Consider the following 27,772-nt stretch of genomic DNA (forward strand, 5'->3'; position numbering starts at 1 on the left):
CTTATGACAGCTTTGCTCAAGTGAAGTTAAAGCTCCCCATACTCAGTTCCAGAGCTAGGCCTCAAGTAGGTTGGAAGAAGTCAGTTGCTCTCCACTGCCTGCCTGTGTGCTGGAAACGGGCTCCGGTACAGTGCCCGTGGGGCTGGAAGCCTCTCCTCATGATGCTACAGGGAGTTCAGTGAAAAGGGAGGAGATTGGGGTAGCAGGGTCCCAGGGGTCCTGGCCGCCCAGGCTCTACTGCTCAGGCTAGCTCAGTCCCTCAAACAGCTTCCTTCACACCAACTGCTGAGACCCAGGAGCCCTACAGAAGGTAGCTAGGGGAAGCGTCAGCAGCAAGGGGGACCCCTGCAGCATCAGCCTCCTCCTTACCTTGCAGACTCCTTGGCTGTGGTCTGGCATTCCTAGTGGCTGGCCTAAAGCCCCAAACCTGGAATCTGTTTCACAGCCTGGACCTTTTGGACTCACACCTTGGTTTCCCTGGCCAGCTGATTTGAGCTTCTCATCTAAATGTCATCTTTCCAGGCTAACGGAAGTCCAGCCTGGATCTAGCATCCTGGAAGCCCACTCAGACCTCTGGATGGAGGGATCAGCAGGCCGTGGTATGGGTGGTTCTACCTGCTTTGGCTAAGGGCCAGACTCTCCAAATCCTAGCACTGACACTTACTATATGACTTGGGCCAGGTTCTTTTCCTCTCTGCCTCAGTTTTCCTCATCTGTAAAATGGGAGGTTAGTGGTCACCATTGGGATGATTAAGAAGATTAAATAAGTTAATATATGTATAAACTATAGTCATAATGTAAATATGTATATAAACAGTAACCATTTGCATGCATGTAAAACATAATATAAATGTAATATTAGCTGTATTCATATATAAAAATATGTATATATGAATATTTTATATATAAATATATTATTTTACATTTAATTTTTTACATTTTGCATTAAGATATATTATTTCATATAAAACATTTAAGTATGTATACATATCATTATTTATGTAATTATTACTTTTATTGTTGTTATTGTCTACTTTACCTCCCTGCAGGGATAGAGAGACCATAGCAGGCTTTTAAACGTTCTTGGTCTCACTGAGCCCTAGGTGAGGAATCCCTGGTTCCTACAGACTGCTGTAATATGAGGAGCAGGGTTTAAGTTAGTTTAAAACTGACCCCATCACTTGAAACATTGCAATCTACAATGAATGCCACATAAATATCATCTCTCAGATTCCTATGATTCAGATCTTTTCATTTCAATTTCTGTAATAATTTTGTTTGTTTCTTGTCCTATTTCAAAGGCTTTCTTATCTCTGGAGCACCTAGCATAAGATAGAAATGTATCAAAATGTATGTTTTATTCATCATGTGGGTATCCGTGGGTCCTGTTATCCCCAATAACTATTGATTCAGAGAAGTATGGTGATTCTGAAAAATACAGGCATTATCTCTTTAACCTGTTTTGTAGGAACCAGAATAAGGGTAATGTTTTCCTCTGTCTTCAAAATCATCAATAATCCATGCATTGTTTAACTGTCATAAGCAATAATGCCTTTCATATAGCCATTGGCATCAAAGAAGAGACACCCCCTTGGTTTGATGGTAAGCGTGACACTACATAAACTCCCAGAAAACCCACTTCCTTTCCAGCAAATAGAAAACAACTGAGAGCCTGAATTCACCGTCAGCTTTAACACTGAACACGAGGACTGTTAACTGTTTCTGGCAAACATGAAGGCAGGCCTCTGGTATTTCTTTCTCTTCTGCTTGCACATGAAAGTTTTAACAGGTAAGTGGCCTATTGAACATTTCTTATTAAGTTATAATTCAAGGAAACATTAAGAAAAAGCAAAGATAAAAAATTATACACCCAAAAGAAAGTGGTTTTGGTTTTTGAAAGTAGGAATAGTTTCAGAACAGCCCGAGGATATGGCCAAGGGCACCATGTCACTCATGTCACTGTGGATGGCATTGAGTTTGCATTGCTGCCTTTGATACTGTGTCTTGAGATGAAAAAAGTGTTTCATCAGACCATTAAATTTTTAAATCACCTGCTTGGAGTTACCTGTCAGTGGATAAAGTAGCAGAGTGGCTTACTGTTCTTACAGAAAGATGAAAGGCAAAATGACTTGTGTCAACAGAATGAAAATTAAATAGCTCTGGCATTTGGACTGGGAATTCTTTCTGTGCCAGAAGATAAAATGGGAAGGCTTTGAAAAGAAGGATTTTGATTTTAATCTTACCTGGATGATCTGTTATCTGAAACGTCCAGGGTACCATAGAGTTTTTATTGACACTAAGTATCAGAGTTCACCCTAAAAAGCCAAGGAGGAAAGGATAATGTAAAAATACTTCCTAGCCCCTGTAGACCTTAAAAAAAAAAAAGATCATTCTGGAGTCCCTGATTCTTTCTCTTGAATGGTATATAGCAGACTCTATATGGACAATTTAAATAATACTACATACAATGTAAGTTAATATATGTGTTTCTGCTGCTTTTTACTGTGTATAATTTGCACTACTTTTATTTTCTCTTTCACACTGAGCCCTCTGCTTGAGGTTGAAAAAAGGAAAGTGAAGTTATATTAAATAACTTAAATAATCAAATAAACTAAAAGTGAAGGCAGAACTTTTAGTAGGTATGATCCTATCTAGGGATAAATTTTTCAGTGATAAAAAATAGACTTTACTGTTTTTACAAAAAATTTTAAAAAAATCAAATGTTTCATCTCATGCTGGCTCAAAGTGAGTTAAGTGCTGTTAAGTAAAGAGGACTGAGGAATGTAGAATGAGCCCAAGGACAGTTTTGGGCTACTTGCTGGTTTATGCCTTTTCTAGAATCTCATGAAGTCCTTTAGCAGCATGAATGACATGAGCAGCTCTGGAATTCGTATTCATTCTTCATTCATCCATTTACTCATGTCGCATGGGGCACTGTGCCAGATGGTGTATGTACAAGGATGAGCAAAACCAGGTCAACCCCTGTTCTTCAGAAGGTAACTGCATGGTAGGGAGAGAGATATTAATCAAATAATCCCATGGATTAATGATAATTACAGGCAAAACTTAATTCTATGAGGGAATGTAACAAGGAGCTTGACTAGATTAGGTGGGTGTGGAGGTGGAGCTGAGGAGCAGGGTTCATTGAAGTGTTTCCTGTGCAAGTGGCACTTGAGTAGAGATTTCAAGGACAAGTAGGAATCAATGGGGAGAACGGTATGAAGGTAGGGAAGAACATTCCATCCCGTGGAAAGAACAAGTACAAAAGAGCCTGTGGCAGGAGGGAATGAGGTAAGGTTAGGGAACTAGAAGAAGGCAGACAGATGTGCCTCAGCAGAGAGGCTGAACTTGGTCCAAGATGACCAACTGGTCCAAGTTGGTCCAAGATGAGGCTGGAAAGGAAAGCAGAGGCCAGACCATTCAGACCATATGGTCTATATTCAAGATTTTGGATATTCTTCCATGAACATTTGTACCATTCATGGAAGGGTTTGTTTGTATTGATGAAAATCATTCCACTAGGCCAAACCAATTTGGGCAGTTCTGGTTGTGGTATTATGCTCAGGAGAATTAAAGTAGCATTGGTGTCAGTTCTGTAGAAGGTGACATCCAGCCTTAGGTAGGATTATTTCAAGTTGCCAGATTAAGCTGGTGAATAATTTGTATTCTGGAATAACATTCATAGTATATTCTAAATGAATACAGCCAATGTTCACTCTCATTATAAAGACAACCATGCGACGTGGCATCCTGTTTGACATGTGGCAAAACTGAGGCATGAGTGGCTAAATGGTAACGATAAATCTGCTAACAACGATCCTATTCAAAATATCTCCACAATACATGTATCCAGAAACTGCCATTTAATAGCTCTAAACAAAAAGAGCCAAACTCAAGTAAACTAAGCACTTGCTTGTCCTCTGTCGTATTTGCAATCCTCTCAATTTACGTAGGCTTTCTCATGCCCTGAAGATGTAGGCTTTCTTACCTTTAGTCAGTGTTTGAAGAATTTCCAACCAGGAAAGGCTAAGTGATTTGTTACATAGTAATTGGTGGCAGAACCAAAATTAGAACTCCACTGTGACTCCAACATCTACATTCTTTGTAAACTGTGTTGAAGTAGTGGAGGCGTAACATAAATCTAAAGGAACGTAAATCTCAGTGATTCTGATCACCTTTGTTATTTGGTTGTGAATTACAGAAGGATGGAAATCTTGGTGATTTCCAGTCTTTGATGGATCTCAGTGTAGAATTTAACAAAGCCTTTTTTTTTTTTTTAATGAATTTGGAACAATAGGAAGCTTTTAATTGTAAAAATATCTAGGAAAAATGTGAATATCTAACTACATTTTGGAGACCCTCTTTGTAGACTTTATGGGCAACAGGGACCAGGTGAGTGATGGGATGAATTCTGGTTTTAGAAAGACTACTTTAAAAACAGTGTGGATAATACACCAGAGTAGGAAGGGCTGATGGCAGAGGGTGTCTAACAAACGTTCATGTCTTATGATGTGTTCTGTGAGGAAGCTGGGAAGATAGCCCTCAAGGCCACTTTGAGCCTTCCTTTGTCACTGAGGCATTCCATTAGTGATTCCTAAATTCCACTCGGGAAAAGAGCCCCTCAGTGTCTCCAGCGTCTGAGGGAAGTCTGTGAAGATGGCTGACCTTGGAGCCCCTCTCAGCCCCTCCAGGACTGAGGAAATGTCATCTCCTGGAAGCGCCCCCTTCCAGCGTTCTTGCTAGATTTTTAAAAAATCCCAGTTGTCGATTTTTTCTTTTGATAGATGAATTCAGGCCATTGCCAGTCAGCATAAGCCTCTACCTGTTTTTATTTCTAGGTTTATTTACTACTTATTTTTCTTTGTTGTATCCTGTTTTTCTCTTTTATTTTTGTTGGTGTGATGAAATTTCTTTTGACTCTCCTCTTTGCCTCCAATTAATTTGGAAGGTCGACTACAGTTCTTAATTTACTAAGTAATTATCACGTTCAAAGAATCTTAATTGAATGTCTACTTGTTTATCGTTGTATGAAAATAATGAAAATGCCTTTGTCTGATGTGCCTAGTCCCCATCCCCTGCACTGATATGAGAACTTAAGAATGTTCTTCCTTTCCCACTCTCACACTGCCCCCAGAGTGCACCCTGCTCCATACATGGGTTTTGTGGAAACAGTTTAAACCTACAGAGGCAGATCATTGCTACGTTTCCTCTTACAGTATTTCTCTTCTGTTTCAAAAATCCTTTCTTAACACTTACATCACATACGTTCAGTGACAACATCATTCTGGACATCTGCTCCTGTCTTGTGATCTGTTCTGATCTAATGATCAGAAGATTTCTCTTATTTTCCTTAAATATCCCCAACTCTCTGAATTCCAGCACAAGTAAGGGTGTCTTCCTTTTACCTTGATGGGTGACTGATATCTTTCCTGGGAATAGGAGTCCTGGGTGGCAGCCTTTCATCTTAGTGGTTGCAGATATTCCTCCACTGTCTGCTGGCTTCTAGGGTTGTGGGTGAAGAGTTTCATGGTAGTCTAATTCTCATTCCTTTGTAAGTAATTAAAAAAAAATCTCTAGAATTTCATAATCTCAAAAGCTATTTACTTCCATATTGGAATTCAGGAATTCCTCCAGGATATGTGTAACTCTCTCCCTCTGTTTCCCTCTCTGTGTGTTTCTATATATATGTATACACACATAAATATATATATATATATATATATATTTTTTTTTTTTTTTGAGGTGGAGTCTCACTCTGTCGCCCAGGCTGGAGTGCAGTGGCACAATCTCGACTCACTGCAGCCTCCACTTCCCGGGTTCACGCCATTCTCCTGCTTCAGCCTCCCAAGTAGCTGGGACTACAGGCGCCCGCCACCACACCCGGCTAATTTTTTTGTATTTTTAGTAGAGACGGGGTTTCACCGTGTTAGCCAGGATGGTCTCAATCTCCCGACCTCGTGATCCGCCCACCTCCGCCTCCGCCTTCCAAAGTGCTGGGATTACAGGCGTGAACCACTGCGCCCAGCCCTTCTATTGATTTTTTTTTTTTTTTTTTAAGACTGGGTGAAGCTTTTCAATCTCTAGACTCGAGCTTTATTCTTCATTTCGGTCATTTTTTCCTAGTATTTGTTTAATCATACCTTATCCTCTTTTTCCCCACTCTTTCTAGAAATGTCTCTTATTCTCATGTAAGATCTTGAGTCCTTTATTTTTTCATCATTTGTGAACAAAATGGCTTTCACAACTTGCTGTTGTTTGCTAACCACAACTCCTTCAGATGAAATGGATATTTCAGTTTTAAGTTACTAGTAGCATATTCCCATTTCTTGGTAGAAACAAAATGTAGGCGTGTAGGGGGGACTGAAATTCTTATTTTTACTCACTCTAAGATTCATAGCATTATTTGGCTTAAAAAAATTCATCCCAGTATTCACAGTTGTAAACAGCAAAATCTACAACATATACTGCTTCCCTACTCTAAGAATATTGAGTTTTATATGCAAAATGATTTATTGGGCTTTGCAAAGTTTTTAAAACATATTTTATAATCGTTTGTAGCTTGCAATAACTGAAGAAAAGGTCACAGTTTCTCTGTAAATAGCACCTCAGTACTACTGCTGTTCTAACAAACTAGGTCTGTCAAATGGCACTTTTTGGCCATTCAAAGTGAAATAAGAAACTTGGCATTTGAAATCTTCTTATAAAAATTCACAATTATATTTTGGAAAGTGGAACTTTATGTAGGGGATATGGCACACAAATTGAAAGCGTTAGTCAAAAAACGATTTTTTTTTTTCACTAGTTTGGCCTGAAAGGTTGACCAAAACAGGTAAAAGTTTGCAAGTTTAGAGAGTCAGGAATTGGGGATATGAACTTCCTTCTGGGTCACATATAACATAATGATGCTTGTATCTACTTTGCTTGAGGAAAAAAAAGAAACAGGTTGTCCCCCAACAGGGTGATAGACTCAGGAGTTTCCATCCAGTTGACCACAAGTACTGTTAGGATCTGTTTATTTGAGCCATGCTGACACAGACACAGCACTTTCAATAAGCAATTAATGATCATTTAAAGGTAACTTTTTTGAATTTGATAAATAGATTTTTTTACAGCCTATGTTTGTGTTCTCCTAGGACTTTGCATCGAAGAATCTGTTCATGCAAAAACAACAATAGCAACAACAAACTCTCTACTGCACTCACAGTTAAAGTTCTGTTTACTTTGCACTATCTAGGACTAATGCAAAAATCTCATAGATGTGCCTATTTGCACTTATTTAATTATGATGAAAGTTTCTTCTATATGTGAATCCATTTCTGTACATTTCTACAGGCAGATAAGTGATGGGAAAATCATTAAGAATTTAGACTTCATCAGAGAAGAACCCAGGTACAATGACAGCCCAGCTTAATACATGATGGCTGATGAATGAAAATGTCTAGGGAAATGAGTGTGTTATGTACAATGTAATTTCATATCTAAGTCACTTTAAAATAATTTTTTGATGTATAATAACCCTTTCAATCACAGAACACATATGTGGCACCAATGTGGATGCTACTTTAAGTATTAGGGATGATAATATATCCAATATACCTAGAAGGAAAATAAATACCTAAAATTCATTTTCGTATCCAGCTTAATGTTAAAAGCTTCTTTTTGTTTTTTTATTTCTTAGCAAATCTCTTTAGCTCTGATGCTTGAGTTTCAGTACAGTGAGGGGGTTGGACTAGATTATTGGGGAAGAGATTAAGTAAGTGTGTGGACCCTGGTGTCACATTATCTCATTCTTTAGTCTTTGTTTTTGTTGGACTGGGTTAATTCAAAGATCTTGTCTTCGAGCTCTGAATTTCTTTCTTCTAGTGGCTCAATTCTATTGCTGAGACTTTCCAGAGCATTTTGCATTGCTAAAAGTGTGTATAAAGTTTCCTGAAATTGTTATTGATTTTTCTTTAAGCTATCTATTTCCTTGAATATTTCTCCCTTCACTTCTTGTATCATTTTTTTGATTTCCTCGCATTGGGCTTCACATTTCTCTGGTCTCTCCCTGATTAGCTTAATAACTAACCTCTTGAATTCTTTTTCAGGTAAATGAGGAATTTCTTCTTGGTTTGGATCCATTGCTGGTGAACTAGTGTGATTTTTTGGGGATGTTGAAGAGCCTTGTTTTGTCATATTAGTAGAGTTGGTTTTCTGGTTCCCTCTCATTTGGGTAGGCTCTGTTAGAGGGAAGGTCTAGGGCTGAAGGCTGTTCAGATTTTTTTGTCCCATGGGGTGTTCCCTTGATGTCGTATTCTCCCCCTTTTCCTATGTATATGGCTTCCAGTGAGCCAAACTGCAGTGATTGTTGTCTCTCTTCTGGATCTAGCTACCCAGTGAGTCTACCCGGCTCTGGGCTGGTACTGGGGGTTGTCTGCACAGATTCCTGTGATGTGAACTGTCTGTGGGTCTCTCAGCTGCGGATACCAGTGTCTGTTCTGGTGGAGGTGGCAAAGGGTGCAATGGACTCCATGAGGGCCTTTGACTTTGGTGGTTTAATGCTCTATTTTTGTGCTGGTTGGCCTTCTGCCAGGAGGTGGCGCTTTCTAGAAAGCATCAGCTGTAATAGTATAGAGAGGGTCTGGTGGTGGGCAGGGCCCTAGAACTCCCAAGATTACATGCCCTTTGTCTTCTGCTAACCAGGGTGGGTAGGGAAGAACCATCAGGTGGGGGCAGGGCTAGGCATGTCTGAGCTCAGACTCTCCTTGAGCAGGTCTTGCTGTGGCTGCTGTGGGGGATGTGGGTGAGATTCCCAGGTCACTGGAGTTGTGTACCTAGGAGGATTATGGCGATCTCTGCTGAGTCATGCAGGTTTTCAGGGAAATGGGGGAAAACCGGCAGTCACAGGCCTCACCCAGATCCCAGGCAAACTGAAGGACTGGTCTCACTCTAACCATGCCTCCCTCAACAGCTCCGAGTCTGTTTCCAGGCGGAGGGTGAGACTGGCTTGAAAACTTGCCCAAGGCGTTCTGCCTCCCAGCTGTGAAAGAAAAGGACTTGAGTTCTTCCCCTGCATGTGAAATCTGCATGCTGGATTCACGGCCTCCTCCCAGTTCAGGCCAGGAGACTTCTTGCCCTGTTCAAATAGTTACGGAGTTCAGCCAGAGAATTCCTTCTCCCTGTGGAGTTTTACCCCTGCTCCTCTGGCCACCCTCCAGATGGATCCCTGTGGTGTCGGGCAGGAATGGGCTGCTTGGGGACCCACTGAGCTCCCAGAGCCTTTCTGCAGCTTCCTCTACCCCTGTATTTTGCTCCATTTGGCTCTCTAACTTGACTCACCTCCAGACAAAGTCGGAAACTTCTCCACAAATAGACCTTCAACTTCTCCAGTCAGAGTGTGTGTTTGGGAGAGGAGGGTCTCCCTTTCCCATGAGTCTTTCTTTTTGACTGGGAAATAAGTATCTGCCAATCTTCAGGAGGTTAATAACTAACATCCTGAATTCTTTTTCAGGTAAATGAGGAATTTCTTCTTGATTTGTATCTATTGCTGGTGAACTAGTGTGATTTTTTGGGGGATGTTGAAGAGCCTTGTGGGATCTCTTGCTCTACTTTTCTTGCTCCTCTTCTTGGCCCATTACAAAGATATTTGCCAAACATGCTTAGCCTTTATATTATTCTATTAATATTAATTCTTTTATTTAATATGATTGAGCTTCCACTATGTTCAAGGTCCTGGGATTGTTTAGGCAACTGTAATGCAGTCCTTATCTTTGTGGAGCTCATGGTTAAATGAGGAAGACATACAAAAATAGTTATGATCCAAGATGCTATGCACTAAAATATACTGGCCTAAACAAAATATTATGGGGAGCATAGAAATAAGAGTCTTTGGTGGTCTTGGAAATATCTCAAGAGAGAAGTTGACATTTAAAATGGTTCTTGAAGAATGAATGATAATTTCTTCTCAGATTAACGGGTAATCAGATATTTTAGTTTATGGTAACAGAAATATTGAAGTGTGAAGCATATTCGAGCAATAAAGAACAGAAGTGTGAAAGAAATGGCCAAAACGTTCAGTGTGGCTTCAATAGATGGCCTATGAGATTGTGAAAGCAGATTTGTGTCAAGCCAGATATATACATTTTAAAATACCTTATAAGCAATAGAACACTAATAGAGACTTTTAAACTGGGGAGTGAAATGCTTTTCTGAAACATAATTTTGGGAGCAGCATGGAGGAAGGATGGGGAGGAGAGAGATCAGTGTTGAGAAGGCCAGTCAAGAGGATGCTTCCACAGATAAAGGGAAGACATGAAAAAGGTGCGGATTGGCAATGGGAATGGAGATAAAGAACTGAATTTAAGAGATATTAATGAGCTGGAGTCAACTGGACTTGGTGACCAATTGGATTATGAAAATCAGAGAGAGGAAGAAATGAGGAAGACTCTGAGGTTCCTAAGGTCAGACTAGTGACTCCCTGAAAAGACAGGGTTTGGGTTTGGTGAATGAATATAGTCATGTGCCACTTGACGATGGGAATACATTCTGAGAAATGTGTCCTTAGTGATTTTGTTGTGTGAACATCATCGAGTGTACTGACATGCTGATGTCTACTAGATGGTAGATGATGTCTAGTCTAGACTACTAGATGGTAGATGATGTCTAGTCTAGACTACTAGATGGTAGATGATGTCTAGTCTAGACTACTAGATGGTAGATACGTCTAGCCTGGACTGCCTAGATGGTAGATGATGCTCCAGACCACTGAGTAGTAGCATCATCTACCCGCTTACCTAGGCGGCGTGAGCAGCCCACAAGCCAGGCTACTAAAACCTGGGTACAGCATGTTACTGTACTGAATATTGCAGGTCGTGGTAGAACAATGGAAAATATTTGTGTAACTAAACACATAAAAGGGACATTAAAAATTACAGTATATAATCTTATGGGACCGCCACATATACAGTCCATCATTGACTGACACGTCATTTATGCAGTGCATGACTGTACTGAGCTCGGTTTGGAAAGGTTACACTTGATGTGTTAGGGTATATCCAGATAGTGATGTTGAAAGGAATTTGGAAACAAGGAACTAGAAGTTTGGGCTGGAGAGAAAATGTGGCTCCTGGGGGTAGACATAAGAGCTGGAACCATAGGTGCAAATGAGTTCAGGCAGCGAACACCCTGTCCATGTGCCCAAGGAGTTTTGCACAGTAGCTGAGCAGTGGGAAGCAATGTAGGTATTCAGAGGTGTGGAGAAAAATCCTTTCTCCCTCCCACTCTGTGGAAGAGAGTTGGGTTCATTTAATCTCATATGATTTCCATAGTACAATAGTTTCAAATCAAAGGCAAAGAAGTAACTAACAAAATAATTTGTTTGCAAATTAATTACTTTGTGAATATTGCTATGAAGTTTTATAATACCGCTGGGATTTTTTCATTTTTCATGAAGAAATCAGTTTTAACTAGGAGAAAATCAATCTTTCATTTTTCTTATTATATACATTTAGAGAACCAAAAGGTTGTTTTGTACCCCCTGTGGAGTTCCTTGGAGAGTAAAACAATGCACATATTGTGTGTGTATACATGAGTACTGTTTTGGCTTTTTCTCCTCACTTTTCTACTTCCCATTTTTTTTTCCTCCAAATGTTAGGCATTTAGATTAGATCGGGTTTATCTTGTCTATCCTCTCTCTCTTCTTTGCCTCAGTCACTTCTTTAGATTATGGGTGCCTTTGAATAGCAATGTAAGTTTAGAAATGATGCATATATAAAAATCTACTAACCAGGATTCTAAAAGTTTTAGCTAGTAGACTTGTAAGACATGACATTGCTTTTATGAAAGGTGAGAAAAGTAGTAGGAAGCACTTTTTAAAAAAATGCCAGAATTTCTTAGTAAAAGATCAAAAGTAACTCAAACCTAATATAAACATTTCAGTTTTTAGACTTTTGCCTCTTGTGTCACATTCATGTGCTGTGCTAAGCTAATACTTATCATTGTTTCATTACAGAAAGTATGTTTAATAAGCACTATCAATGATTACAAACTCAGGGGATCTTATCTTTCCATCACTCTGAGACCTTTGTGGAGGTTTGTGGTTAGAAGTCTAAGTTAAAGAAAATAAAATTATACTTCTGACATCTTGCATGCTCTGCACTGAGTGGATTCTCTAAACGTTTCCTCCAGAGGATTTTCAACCAGGAACAATACAACTGCTTGCAAAGAGTCCCAGCAGGATGGGTCTGGGCAAGAGCGTCTTATCCTGGAGAAATGAAGTAGTTCAGATATTAAAAGCATCAACTGGCAAATGAACTCATCTGCACTATAGTGCAGTTCTCAGGTGAATGACCTTTTCTTCAGAAATTTTCTTAATAGTCCCCCAAAAGAAGATGAAAATGTTCTTGTGCTTTATAAAGAGGGAAAAAATTTGAAAACCTAAAGAGATCACTTAATATAAAGATTTTTATTTTACTCTTGAAAACATTAGTCTATTGATATCAACAGTAATATTATAAAATTATTATTATTATATTTTGAGATGGAGTCTTGCTCTGTTGCCAGGCTGGAGTGCAGTAGTGTGATCTCGGCTCACTGCAACCTCCAACTCCCAGGTTCAAGCGATTCTCCTGCCTCAGCCTCCTGAGTAGCGCATGCCACCATGCCCAGCTAATTTTTTGTATTTTTAGTAGAGGTGGGGTTTCACTGTGTTAGCCAGGATGGTCTCAATCTCTTGACCTCGTGATCCTCCTGCCTCAGCCTCCCAAAGTACTGGGATTACAGGCATGAGTCACCACACCCAGCCTATAAAAATTATTGTTAGCAGCATTTAACAGACTTGACCCTCGATTGAGAAGAATATGCCCTGTTAGACACAGTATTCTATGTGATGAAGAAAATATAGTACCTGTTCTCTAGACTGATTATAATCTAGGGTTTCCAATAAAAAGTAAACAGATATGGTAGTAAAACAGACCATCATGTTTAATATTCAGATTTTAAGACTCATCACCAGGATCCAAGACCACACATTCCTTTTTGTGTTTTTAGTAACATATTAAGTGCTAAAAGATATAGGATGATGTTTATATCACAGACCACTAACATGCTGTGTTTATAAAACACCTTGGTATATTAGAACAACCATTGGTCCAGGGGTTCTTGTCCTGGCCATATATTGGGCAAATGTAATGGCTGCACTTTGGGACATCCAAGTTAGCAACCAGGTTTGTTTCTCACTTGGATGGAACGAAGTTGTCCTGCCCTCCATAGACATATAAGAGCCAAGATAATCATCAGTTATCTAAATAAGTATTTATGAGCCCAGTGGATATTTGTAGGTAAAGAAAGTTTTTCTTTAAAGCTCAGACAGATAATTTCCATTGGAACATGACATCTCAGTTTGGGTAGTGTCTTGTATGCATGATTGTGTATCTTCATGTACTTGTTTCCAGAAGAAAAGCAACATGGCATATCGTAGCTGACTCTGGAATCATATCCCAGCTATGAGCTATGTAATCCTGGGCAAGATATTCACCTTTTCTGGCTCTCGTTTAATTTGATAAATGCAAATGGAAAATGCAAAATGAAAGGTTTAACTTGTCATTTCTAGAAACCCTTTTGGCTCTTATATTATAAATCTTATGCTTCATCTCCTCAGATTTAAAATGTCACCGTCTACATATTCATTTGTTCACCCATCCAACCATGCTTTCATCCATCCAATAAATAACTGATTGCAGCTTACAACATACCAGGTATTATTGTAGATACTTGGGATGGATTTGTGAATAAGACCAACAAGGCCCCTGATTTTAAAGCTTACATTGGAGTGTAGTAGCCAGACAATGAAGAAGAAAACAATCAGATAAACCAGATAATTTCAGACAGTGATAAATGCTTTATCTCAGTTAACATACTAGACAATGACCAGGATATATTCTTTAGATTGGGTGGCCAGTGGTCACTGAAGAAGTGTCATTACTCTTGAACAATGACAAAGAAGCAGCCATGTAAAAATCAGAGAGAATGCTCTAGGTGGAGAAATGACAAATTAAAAGCCCTGGGAACCAGCTTTGTGTGTTTGAGGAACAGAAAGAAGGGCAGTGTGATTGTGGTGTAGTGTGTGACTGGTATAAAATGGGGAGAGGTAGGACAGGTCACGTAAGTCATGGGAAACCAGGGTAAGGAGTTAGATTTTACTGTAAGTGAAATGAGAAGCCCCTGGAAATTTTATAAGCAGAACAATGACTCTATTGGATTATGTATGTAAGAAGGTCATTCTGGTTTCTCTGTGGAGAATGGATTGTAAATGGGCAAGAGTAAAAGCAGAAGCTTTTGTAGTTAGGAAGCTCTTGTAGTCCCAGGGAGAGGTGACAATGGTTTGGACCAGTTGAACCTGAGATGGAGGAGAAGTGGATAGATTCTGTTGGACATAAAACAGAGGTGCCGGAAATTAGGTGTTCTTCCTGCACACAGATTTTAGCAGTGGTCCTGTAACTCAGTTGTTAGTGACCACTGTCTAGCTTCCTGTGGTTGCCTGCTTTTATTATACTTCTGTTGTTGCTGGTGACACTTTGACTGTGGATTGAGCCAAAAATCTTTCACGCACCCAGGAAGCTGTGTGACCTCGGGCAAATAATTTAATCTGTCTGGGCCTTCGGTTGTCTGTATGTACACAAAAGAGGTCACCAGGTCTGACTATGTATGATGCTGAGAAGAGGTTGAATCATGTTACAGGAAACAAAAGGTGTAAAGCTGAGGATATTTATAGGATGCCTGAAACATGAACAGTGTTGATGAAATTTATTGACAATGGAAATGGTATGTTAGGAAGTGTAAAGAGCATATCAAAGACACTGTGAGAGAGGATATTTTGGAGAAGATTTTATATTAAAGGTGGTATGAGAAGAAAAGAAAACATGAGAAAAAGGAAGAAAGAACAAGAAGAGAGAGATTGGTAAGGGGAACACTCACAGTTTTTAACTACTGGCATGGCAACAGAATTGACCAAATAGATTTGACACCATACCAATCAGAACAGACACTATCTATGAAAGTGGTGCTATCATACCAGCATTCCAGGCTGAGTATTAGACTTGGAGATAAGAACATCCAAGAAGGATGGAGAAAAGATCCTAGCTGTTTTTGCAGTTATAAGAATCTGACGTATTCAGATCTTCCTTAAATTGTCTATCCATTAAATGCTTTAGTCATGGTTATGAGGGGCAGTCTCCTTTAATACTATTTTCAAATGTTACCAAAGGCTAAGAAGAATTTGTAATTTGTCTTTTGAGCATTGTTTTAGTCCATTTTCTGTTGCTATCACTGAATACTGGAGACTGGGTAATTTATAAAGAAAAGAAATGTATTTCTTACCGTTCTGGAGGCTGAGGCCTAAGTCCAGGGGTCTAGGGGCCTAGGTCTATCTAGGCTGAGGCCTAGGGGTGAAATTTGGTGAGGGCCTTCTCTTGCTGGTGGGGACACTCATCAGAGGCCCAAGGCATTACAGAGGATTACATGATGAGGAGGTTCTTGAGAGACTACCAATCTGGCTGTTTATAACATACTAACTCTCATGATAATTAACCCACTTCTGTGATAACCTATTAATCTGTTAACCCATTAAACCATGAATTGGATTAAGCTCTTCATGAGGGTTCTGCCAATCATTTCTTAAAGGCCCTATCTCCCAATTCTATTACACTGGGGATTAATTTTCAATATGAGTGTCCGTCTGAGGGGGACAAACGTTCAAGTTATAGCAAGCATATCTGTTCTATATCTGCCAAAATAGTTATGAAGTAATTAATTAAATCCTATAGTTAAAAACATTCAAACTGCAGACTTAGAGCTGCCAAGTGGTTTTCCAGATGGAAAGTTTAAACACTGGATATGTGGAAACTGAAGTCAGCCTTCTGATAACTACATTTCATAATAAATAGGTGATCCAGGTAGTTTTTAAATTAAAAATAATAAAATGAATAATTAAGAGTGTCCAGGCTAGGTGCGGTGGCTCACGCCTGTAATCCCAGCACTTTGGGAGGCCAAAGTGGGCGGATCATGAGGTCAAGAGATTGAGACCATCCTGGCCAACATGGTGAAATCCCGTCTCTACTAAAGATACAAAAATTAGCTGGGCATGGTGGCATGTGCCTGTAGTCCCAGCTACCTGGGAAGCTGAGGCAGGAGAATCGCTTGAACCTAGGAGGCAGAGGTTGTAGTGAGCTGAGATTGCACCACTGCACTGTAGCCTGCTGGTGACAGAACAAGACTGTCTCAAAACAAAAACAAAACAAAAACAAAAACAAAAAAAAGCAGAGTGTCCAACAGAAAGATACTTTGAAATCTTCAGCTGATGTCAGTGGCAAACACTCTCAACATGCCATTCAAGAAAAATTGAGGCACAGCATTCCTAGTCCTATCTAAACACTTTTGTGGGCAAGAAAGATAGTCTTCTTTATTTTAATTTATTCTGACTTTCTGGAATAGCCCATTATGATATTGAGACTGAAAATGGTTAACAGGAACATTGTTTTTCCTGTGGAGGACTCACCCAACAGCAAAGAATTAGCTCTCTCAGTTGTTTGTGGTCTTATCTGGATGTATTCTGATCCTGAATCCAGAGAAAGCAAGTGTTAGAAAGAACATTACGATGTTTTTGTTTCACTTCCTTATTTCACGGAGGAGAAGGCTGAATTCCACAGAGGCACCCTAGCCACAGAGCCTTACTAGTGCCAGAATTTGCTCTGGTTTCCTTGGGAGCCACTGCAATGCACTTCCACCACACTGCACCGCCAACCATTCATGTCCTCTTGTGTTTGCCACAGTGTGGGCACAATGGGGGAAAAATCTGCTGACAAAATCATCTTCAGAAGTAGAAGACAATGCATCTATGTCTGGTATACATAGTGACCACAGACACTTTGGCTCCAAGATCTTTGTGGTTTACTTACTGCCATTCTAAAGACTCTGGGAAATTTTTTTGTGAACATTTCTAAAGGAACCGAGAACCAGTCCACTGATTTTATCTTCTGCAGCAGACGGTAGAGACATATACATCAAAGCAACAGTGGGGCAACATATTTCATATTTTACTGTCAGGCAAATAAGGCCCCAAGCAAAATACCCTACGTTTTTATCTAATGTAGACTGCACCTGTTCTCATGCCAACAGTTTTTTTCTTTGCTTGTTGTTTACATTGTTCCCTCCAGTTTTTAAAACGAAGCAAGTATTATTTTCCTTCTGTATGCTTTTAAAAATACTTGTTATTATAAAACAAAACATCCATATAGAAAAGTGAAAAAAAAATGTAAAATTTAATGAATAGTGCTAAAGCATACTACCTCACCCTCATAATCACCACATGTCAAGAAATACAAGATTGTCAGCACCCCTGTTTCCTTCTGATTCCAACTCTTTCTCCGTCTTTAGACAAAACCTTTAGGCTGAATTTTGTGATACTAGTTCAGATTATATTAACTATTTCTATTTTTTAGTAATTATGGAAGAAACCACAACATGTATACTTCACTTAGAAAAGTTTCAAATTACATATACCTTCACTATCTTTCTAGACAATGTGCTCTATATTGACAGATGTATCTTTTAGCACATTGGAGGTATATGTTATAATTCCTCCATATCAGGGCTCTTATTGTTGATGCTGAAACAGTCTAATAGTTGCTCCTTGGAAGGTAATCAGTCTCTTTTCTCTGGCTGCTTTTAGGATTTTCACTAAGATACATGTAGGTGTGCATACTTTTAAAAAATATGCGTGTGAATTGTTGGGATTCTTGAATCTGTGGAGTGTGATTGGGTTCTAACTAATTTTTCCAACCTATCTGCTGGCTCACCAATTTTCTCTTTAACTCTGTCTGATATATATTAAACCTGTCTATTGAGTTTTAAATCTCAGTTAGTGCATTTTTTTTTGGCCGATTCTTGCAGGTTCTTTTTCAAATTAGTTGACTTAAATTTTCCTATGTACTACAGATATTATTACAAGTTTTTCTTTTATTTGCTTAAGCATAATAAGCTCAATTACTTTATCTTGGGGACCTGATAATTCAAATATATAAATCGTGAGTTTGTTTTTGTAGTTTGTTGTTTCTGTTGTTACCTTGTTTTCTTGTATGTCTCATTATTTTTATGATGCATTTGCCATTGAATGTGAATATTATTTGTAGGAAATTTTTTGAGGCCTAGGATGTCAACCTTTTCTTCTTGTAATAGTTTGCATTTTTAGTTTCAAAAGCTGAAGGGTAATAATAATGCAAATCTCCTTAAAGAAAATTCAAAGATTGAGATTTTCTAGACCACTGAAATCCAGAAGATTTTTCTAGACCATCTAATCTGAATGAGGTCTGGTTTATTTCTGGTTTACCTGTGCTCCAAGCATGTAACTCTTTGGGATTCCAATTTACTGGGGAGAGAGTTTTCTGCTAGATCTTTCACTCTGCAGATTCTGGGAGCTAAGACATAAAAACAAAAGTTTGAATTTGAAAGAACAGCAATGCTTTCAGAGTAAAAGCAGCTTCCAAGCTTTGCTTGTCTCTCGGGGTTCTGGTTCTCTTTTCAAATTTAGCCAGGTAATTTCTCCTCCTTTGTGTCACTCTTTAATGCTTTTAATAATATTTTTGGACATTTGTTCAGTATTTTTGGCTGTTTTGGTGTGAGAATTAGTTTGAATAATAGGGACTACTATAACTGAAGACTAGAACACTTGTGTTTATTTTCACAATCAAATCACCCAAATTGAAGATATATAGGGGAAATATAAATTGAAGCCTAGGGATATTAAGAAAATAAGTAATTGTGAATCTTAAATAAAATTAAGACAACTAGTGTACATAGAGGTGTGACAAATAGCCCCTCCTGCATAATGCTAATCCTGTTACAAATTTCAGAAAGCAAAATAGCAATACATATTATTATAACTTTTAAACATTTTGACCAAATGTCATAATATTTACATAAAAGCAAAATGCTGAAAATAATCCCAATATCCAACATTAGTATTTTAGTTTAACAAATTATGATAGATTAACATTTGGGCCAATAATATAGTCCTCAACAAGGATAATTATGGTGACTATGTAAAAAATGAAATGCTTATGACATAAAATAACAATAGCAGAACACAAAATAACATGTTTGCTATAAATAATAAGTATGTTTCTGAAAGATAAGGAGCAAAAATATACAAAGAGTACTTCTATTTCACTGTAGAACTAGGTAATTTTTCTCCTTAAATTTTTTTTGCACTTCTATAGTTTTCTCAAAAACAAAGACCAAGATTTCAAAACTTATGAAAAAACCAGCATGCTAATCATTTTCCTAAACAATTTCAGCATGAAAAATTGTCATATTAAAAAGGAAAATAAAACAAAAAGAAAGGGAAGGCAATGAGCAGTTTGAATTTATAGTCTAATAACTCAGAATCTACAACCACCAGGCCAAGGCGATCTCAGTTTTTTCGTTCTGTGATTCCTGTGTAGCTTGCAAAAACAACCTTGGCTTCCGATAAGCATAAATTTATTTCAGAAAATGAAAAAGTGGGACTGGGCATGGTAGTTCACGTCTGTAATCCCAGCACTTTAAGAGGCTGAGACAGGAGGATTGCTTGAGGCCAGGAGTTCAAGACCAGCCTGGGCAACATAGTGAGACCTATCTCTACAAAATTTCTTTTTCAAAAATAGCCAGATATGGTGGCGTGTGCCTGTATTCCCAGCTTCTTGGAAGGCTGAGGCAGGAGGGTCCCTTGAGCCTAGGAAATGGAGGCTACAATGAGCTAGGATCATGCCACTGTGCTGTAGCCTGGGAAACAGAGTAAAACCTTTTCTCTGAAAAGAAAAGAAAGGAAAAGAAAAAAGAAAAGAGGGTGAAAAAATAAACAAAAATCTGGGACTTTATATTTATTATCAGGTCTTGATTCGGTTCTCAGTGGATGAGGTTTGGAGAAAATACATTTCTATCATTTGAAAATGATTAGTCTGTTCTTTCAGTCTCCAGCAGGACGAATAATGTATGTGTGTATAGATGTATGTATATGTACACAATTGTTTGTATACAAATACACACATAGTCTGTATATATTGTAGTATACATATACCTATAATACATATATTTTAATACATAATATATAATATACATACATATAACATATATTATATATACAATTATTCATTTTTAAACTACTTTGTACTTTTACAAAGTGAGCAATTTCTATTTTTCCTTGTATCTGCTTTACTGATGTACATCAGAGATTATTTACTCATCAAAAGTGCACATGGTTCTTGTCAGAGTAATTTGATCAACAGCTAGACAATTCCTTCTCCCCAAGACATACCTACTAATAAATGAAGTTTTTCCTAAACTTCAACTTTTCCCATATCTCTCTGTTTGGCTAAGTGCTACCAATTCTGTAATTCTAATTTTAAAACTCACTTCCTCAAGGTGGCATTTTCTGATTCTATAATCCAAATTATAACCCACCTGACCCTACCACCTTTATTTAAATAGTACTCCATTCCTATCACAAATTATGGTGCATTACTACATATTTATTCCTTTACCATCTGCCTCCAATATGAAAGCTACTAAAGGACAGAGACCATACCTGTTTGATTCATTCATACTATGTAAATATATTATTTAATATTTAGTATATTCTATATTCACATATGACAAGTGAGTTTCTGGTTAGGATTCTTTTTTTCTCTAGGACAGTTTTATCTTATGTTCTTTTTTGAGGGGTGGAGGGAGAATGTGAAGCTGTTTCATTTTGGTGCAACAGAGATGACTTTATGCATAAAATAAATTACTTTTATGTTAAAATATAATTATTAGGGCAACATATTTATAAAATGTCACTTTTGCTTTTTTTTCTTTCTTTTTATGCAGGAGAAATCAATGGTTCTGCCAATTATGAGATGTTTATATTTCACAACGGAGGTGTACAAATTTTATGCAAATATCCTGACATTGTCCAGCAATTTAAAATGCAGTTGCTGAAAGGGGGGCAAATACTCTGCGATCTCACTAAGACAAAAGGAAGTGGAAACACAGTGTCCATTAAGAGTCTGAAAGTCTGCCATTCTCAGTTATCCAACAACAGTGTCTCTTTTTTTCTACATAACTTGGACCGTTCTCATGCCAACTATTACTTCTGCAACCTATCAATTTTTGATCCTCCTCCTTTTAAAGTAACTCTTACGGGAGGATATTTGCATATTTATGGTAAGACATTGCTTTCATCTTCCAAACTTAAGAGTATATATATGTTTTGACAACTTTTCTCACTAATGAAAACACTTAGACAAATAAATATCTTTTGTGTTGAAGTTCACTTAGATGCAGTTGATGGCAATCATTTATAATGAAGACATACGGGTGATGATTTACTATTAATCATAATTAGTATTATTCAGCAATATGCAATGTAATCCCATAGACTGCTAAGTCAGAAATAGATCATATTGCCTTTTAAACACATATGCTATTAAAAATCGGGAAAAACATTAAGACAAATACTTAAACTCATGGCTTAATAATGGGTATTATCTCTATTCACCTAAGATTTAAGGTTTGGTTTTGTACTGTGTTTGTGGAATGAAGTGTGATGATTGAAAATCATAGTTTTATAACATTACTTTTACTACTACCTCTTTTATAAAAATATAGGCAGAAAAGCCCTTTCTATTAACCACATTTGTAAATACATTATATGCATAATCTTTTAAGTTTTAGTTCCTGGATCCTTGCCATAATACTGAGATGATGTTAGTCTAATAACTTGCCCACTCACTGGATTTCACGAGTATAGTAAAGAAAAAGCTTCATTTGATTAAATAGCTCTTTTAAATTTGGTAAGAGAACTCTTGGTTCAGAACTGAAAGAAGAGATTTGATTCTCAGAATTTTTCATTAACATACCTTTTTTTCCAATCCAGAATCACAACTTTGTTGCCAACTGAAGTTCTGGTTACCCATAGGATGTGCAACCTTTGTTGTTGTCTGCATTTTTGGATGCATACTTATTTGTTGGCTTACAAAAAAGGTAAGCAATTTCTATCTTTCCTTGTATCTGCTTTACTGATGTACATCAGTGATTATTTCCTCATCAAAAGTATGCATGGCTCTTGTCAGAGTAGTTTGACCAACAGGGAGACAATTCCTTCCCCGCAAGACATACCTACTAATTAAACTAATCACTTGGAACAGAAATTATTTATTTGTTTTATAGCCCACACATTCCAAAGAAGACTTGACTTGATGGCTTACAGAGACTTATGTTATTATTATTATTGTTCAAACTAGATGAGGAAATTGAGGCCAAGAGAAGACTAAAGGTCAGGAGGAAGGTTAAAACATAAAAATAGATGCCTCTGATTTTTAAAAAATTATTATGCGTGGGCTGCAAATTTGAATCTAAGGTTCCTGAGAGGCAGGGCAGAGATGAAACAATTAGTTATAAGTTTTGCTTCGCTAGTAAGTTAAAAACAGTCAGCAAGAAATCCTTCTAAGGTGTCAATTGTAGCTGAGAAGGAAACTGACAACTTCTTTACATGGTAAGTTATTAGACTCCTTGCTTTTAAAGAAAACCACTGAGGAGCTATTTAGAAAGATAAACAACAATGACTACAACAAAAATCTCCCTGTGCTGGGGGATATTCTTTTTGATCTCTCACATTACAGGTTCTCAATCAAAGAACTGACACCACTCTGCATATTACGCGAGTATGCTAGTACTCAAGTATATCCACGGTGTGGTCATTGGCCAGTGTATATCTGTGGGAGACATAAAGAAGGAAGAGAATGAGATGGGGCCCATGATCTAAGTCTATTGGGAAAGAAACAATAATGGCAAAAATGAGGAAGAAAGTTCAGTAGAAAGCTCTTTTTACGTAAAGCCCGTTTCATATTGTTTTCCTACTTAGCCTAAAGCCAGGAACCTAAGTCACATTACCATGTTTTTGTCACATACCACTTCAACGAAGAATAGAAAACAATCAAAAAACAAAGAGATGGAGAAGAAAAGATGACAAAGCATGTTTCTGGCTTTTTCTTTCAGAAGTATTCATCCAGCGTGCACGACCCTAACGGTGAATACATGTTCATGAGAGCGGTGAACACAGCCAAAAAATCTAGACTCACAGGTACGACTCCATTTGGGGGTTTGGGTAGGGAAGAGCTTTCTTCACAGTAAGCCTGCAATGTTAATTTTTTTTTTTTTTTTTAAGAAAGGAAAACATCTCCAAGGCCTAATTCTAGTATTTTCTGTGAAAATCTGGATTTTTCACTTTAACTAGATTTATATTTTCTGCAGTATATTGAAAACAAACAAGCAATAGGTTTGTAAGTCACTACTGAAACTAAACACACAAACAGTTCATAAGCCACCATTGTATCAAGGCAATCTTCCAATTGATGTTTCAAAAGTTGGGATGGTTCTAAGTGTTTTTTGTTGAAGGTTTTATTCAGTCATTCGATGAGCGTTTATTGATCATCGATGAAGTGTGAGTTACTGAGTGAGGCACTCTGGGGAATTTGGACAGACGTATGCTAATTTTGGACTGAGATTAGGAAAAGAGATCTGCGCTGGTGCTGCTAGAGGGAAGAAGGAGAAATTGCTGAAGATATTTGGTTATTTTGATGTCAAGAGTGTGCAAGTTTAGAGAACTTGGATGGCTTTAGAAGTCTCAGTAACGTGGGAATTTGACTTTTTGTGTTAAGAGTCAGAAAACTAAAAGTTGCCAGGTTTGAGGAGCACCCAGAAAGTTTGAAGCTTCCATTGTGGAAAATTCATGTCTTATACCCTTGAGGTTGGAATGATGTGCGATGTGTAATGAGACAGAAGGCACTGCATTTTTCCACCCCTCAGTGGCTACAGACTGTCTAAAGGGGACACACATAGCTTGCATTGTCATGGAATTATAGCATGGTTTGGGAGCTAAAAAGGCTCCTTGAGTTCACATTCATTTTTTAGATGACAGAAATTGTTGCCCAAAGTGTTCAGTGATTCTTTTGGTTCCCTAGATAGTTAATACCATAGCTTTGACACTTGCAAAGAGCTTGTATTTCATTACTTTGCTATTGAAAAAATATGATCTCTCGATCTCTTTGCTTAATGTGTTCTGTCTGTGTGGATCCCCACAAGCAGAACCTGAATAAGGACTTGGGTGCAAGTAGTTTATTTGGGAGGTGATCCCAGGAAGAAGGGGTGAGGGGATAGGGAGAGTGAGACAGCTAACAAAGAGAAGCAAATGAAGGGCACGTTATTATCAAGGTCTCAACTCCAGGCCACAGACGCCTGACTTCATTGGACCTCTGAGAAGTGTACAGATGCTGCCCAGAACTATTCTCCTGAAGGATGGCAACCACTGGCTCCATCCTCACTGATTTGGGGTTGCCTGCGGAGGGCATTAGCTTTCCCGCATCCCTGAGCTGTGCCTCTATTTGGGATGAGTCTACTTGGGATGAGTCTTCAGCGAAAGTCCGGGGCAGAAAAGCAGTGAAATGCAGTGGGGCTGTTGTTCTAGAACAGTTAGCCCTTGCAGAGCTTTCTGCCCCAGCAGCAGCTGAAATCAGAGGTGGACAGTTTCAAAGTGGTGAGTTCAGATAATGTCTGTTATAGGAGTCAGGAGTTAAACTTCTTTGGAAATGGGGAACTGGTGCTGGGTCTTGGAGCATAAAGACAAGGTTGCATGGTGTGTGTGTGTGTGTGTGTGTGTGTGTATGTGTGTGTGTATGAAAGGCAATGGAAAGGGGGAAAGCTTCTTGTAGGGAACTCACACATGGAGAGCATTTAGAGAATTTATGCTAAATTTTTGTTACAGATGTGACCGTATAATCTGGAACTCTGGCACCCAGGCATGAACAACGTTGGCCAGTTTTCCACAACTTGAAGTGCAAGATTCTCTTATTTCCTGGACCACAGAGAGTCTGACTTGATTTAACTACACACATCTTCTGCTGGTGTTTTGTTCAATCTGGACGAGTGACTGTATCAGTCAATGGGGATTTTAACAGACTGCCTTGGTACTGCCGAGTCCTCTCAAAACAAACACCCTCTTGAAATCAGCTTTAGAGAAAGCCCAGCTCCTGTGTGCTCAACAAATAGACCTCACTGGGAGTGGAATCCCTGTCTCCACATCTGCTCCTAGCAGTGCACCAGCCAGTAAAACAAACACATTTACAAAAATATGTTTTAAAGATGCCAGGGGTACTGAATCTGCAAAGCAAACGAGCAGCCAAGGACCAGCATCTGTCCGCATTTCACTCTCATACTACCTCTTCTTTCTGTAGGGATGAGAATTCCTCTTTTAATCACACAGTCAAGGGAGATGCTACAAAGCTGGAGCTATTTTATTTCTGAGATGTTGATGTGAACTGTACATTAGTACATACGCAGTACTCTCCTTCAATTGCTGAACCCCAGTTGACCATTTTACCAAGACTTTAGATGCTTTCTTGTGCCCTCAGTTTTCTTTTTAAAAATACTTCTACATGACTGCTTGACAGCCCAACAGCCGCTCTCAATAGAGAGCTATGTCTTACATTCTTTCCTGTGCTGCTCAATAGTTTTATATATCTGTGCATACATATATACACACATATGTATATAAAATTCATAATGAATATATTTGCCTGTCTTCTCCCTACAAGAATATTTTTGCTCCAGAAAGACATATTCTTTTCTCAAATTCAGTTAAAATGGTTTACTTTTTCATGTAAGTGGTGGGAAACATTGCCCAGAATTGAAAACAAATTTATTTTATTATCCTATTTTCTACCATTATCTATGTTTTCATGGTGCTATTAATTATAAGTTTAGCTCTTTTTGTAGATCGTATTAAAATTGCAAACAAAATCATCTTTAATGGGCAAGCATTCTCCTGGGGTAGAGCAGAATATTCATTTAGCCTGAAAGCTGCAGTTACTGTAGTTTGCTGTCAGATTATACCCATGGTGCCTCTGGGCTTGACAGGTCAAAATGGTCCCCATCGGCCTGGAGCAGCCCTCCAGACCTGGGTGGGATTCCAGGGTTGAGAGACTCCCCTGAGCCAGGGGCCACTAGGTATTCTTGCTCTCAGAGGCTGAAGTCACCCTGGGAATCACAGTGGGTCTACCTGCATTCATAATTCCAGGATCTGTGAAGAGCACATATGTTTCAGGGCACAATTCCCTCTCCTAAAACCACACAGCCTGGAAATTGGCCCTGGCCCTTCAAGATAGCCTTCTTTAGAAGGTGATTTGGCTAGAAAGATTCTTAAATACATGGAATGTAATTATTCTTAGCTGGAATATTTTCTCTACTTCCTGTCTGCATGCCCAAGGCTTCTGAAGCAGCCAATGTGTACGCAACAACATTTGTAACTTTAGGTAAATTGGGATTATGTTGTAGTTTAACATTTTGTAACTGTGTGCTTATAGTTTACAAGTGAGACCTAATGTGTCATTATGCATACTTATATTATCTTAAGCATGTGTAATGCTGGATGTGTACAGTACAGTACTGAACTTGTAATTTGAATCTAGTATGGTGTTCTGTTTTCAGCTGACTTGGACAACCTGCTGGCTTTGCACAGGTGTTCCCTCAGTTGTTTGCAGGTTTCTGTGTGTGGGCTGAGGTATGGGGAGGAGAGCCTTCACGGTGACCAACCTGGCCTGGTTGTCCAAGCTATGCCTTGACACATCCTCATCCCCAGCATGAGAAGTTTCAAGATGAATTATTAAAGGACAAAATTTCTGTGAAATCAAATCCGGTTTTAAGAGGAGTTACTTATCAAAGAGATTTTAGCAGTAGTAAGAAGGGAAAGAATAAACATTTGATATTCAGCAACTGGAAATACCTCACTGTGTTTTCTTGGGGGGAGTAGGGAATTGATTACCTTAGCTAGCATGTACAAAGTTGATATTGTACTTGAAGATAGTTATATTGCTTGGAACAGTTGCTTTTTTCATTTTCTTTTTTTTAAATTTTGAAATAGCCACAAACTTATAAAACAGTTGGAAGCACAGCAAAAGGACTATTCTTTTCCTGAGTAAGTTTCTGATCGAATGTCCTGTCACTTCTGAATGGTATTTTTTACAAACAAGAACTGTCCTTCCTAACTATAATATAGCCTTCAGAAAATTAACATTGATACATTGCTACCATCCAATCCTTAGAGCGCCTTCAACATTAGCCCTGTGCATTTAGTTGATATGTCTCTGTAGTGTCCAGTCTGGACAGTTTCTCAGTTTAGACTTCATGGCCTTGACACTTTTGAAGATTAGAAGCAGTTGTTTTGTAGAACATCCCTTGTTTGGGTCAGTCTGATGTTTCTTCATGATTAAAATCAGGTTCTTCATCTTTGGCAGAAATAACACAGAAGTGACATTGCACTGGCTTATTGGCCTCCTATCAGGCAGCCCACAGTTCTGATTTGTTACATTACTGATAATGTTCACTGTAATCACTTGACTAAGGTGGTGTGTGTCAACCTTCTCCACTGCAAAGTAACTCTTGTCCCCTTTATATTTTAATAAATATTTTATGGGAAAGTATTTTGAAACTTTGTAAATCTTCTGTTCCTTCTGAAAATTTTAATCTATTTATTCATTTATATCGGTATGGCATCATGGCATCCTGCTTTATTCAATAGATAAAAATTTGTTACTGTCATTATTCTGTTTTCATACTGAAATTGCCCCATCCTTGGCCAGCAGGAGCCCATTTCAACTGGGTCTTGTGTTGTTGCACCGTGTCCCCAATGTTCTTTCGGCACTCTTTTGCTTTCTGGCAGAGCGAG

General features: G+C 38.4%; 1 protein-coding gene across 3 annotated transcripts; it reads left to right on the forward strand.

Moving 5' to 3' along the window:
- The first annotated feature begins 1,027 nt into the window (after window positions 1–1,027).
- On the forward strand, window positions 1,028–27,527 carry ICOS (inducible T cell costimulator). 3 transcript variants are annotated; one of them, XM_021923901.2, is made up of 5 exons: window positions 1,028–2,996; window positions 20,881–21,216; window positions 21,929–22,035; window positions 23,050–23,134; window positions 24,815–27,527. In XM_021923901.2, exons 1-5 carry the CDS (start codon window positions 2,927–2,929, stop codon window positions 24,826–24,828), a joined length of 612 nt encoding a protein of 203 aa, XP_021779593.1. In that variant the 5' UTR covers window positions 1,028–2,926; the 3' UTR covers window positions 24,829–27,527. The 3 variants fall into 3 exon arrangements, with proteins under 3 accessions (XP_021779593.1, XP_003907887.1, XP_017802331.1); XM_003907838.5 differs by having other exon boundaries at window positions 1,035–1,789; XM_017946842.3 differs by lacking the exon at window positions 1,028–2,996 and adding an exon at window positions 3,003–3,291.
- The last annotated feature ends 245 nt before the right edge of the window (window positions 27,528–27,772 follow it).

The sequence above is a fragment of the Papio anubis genome, chromosome 10 (genome assembly GCF_008728515.1).
Source record: "Papio anubis isolate 15944 chromosome 10, Panubis1.0, whole genome shotgun sequence".
Taxonomy (NCBI): Eukaryota; Metazoa; Chordata; class Mammalia; order Primates; family Cercopithecidae; genus Papio; species Papio anubis.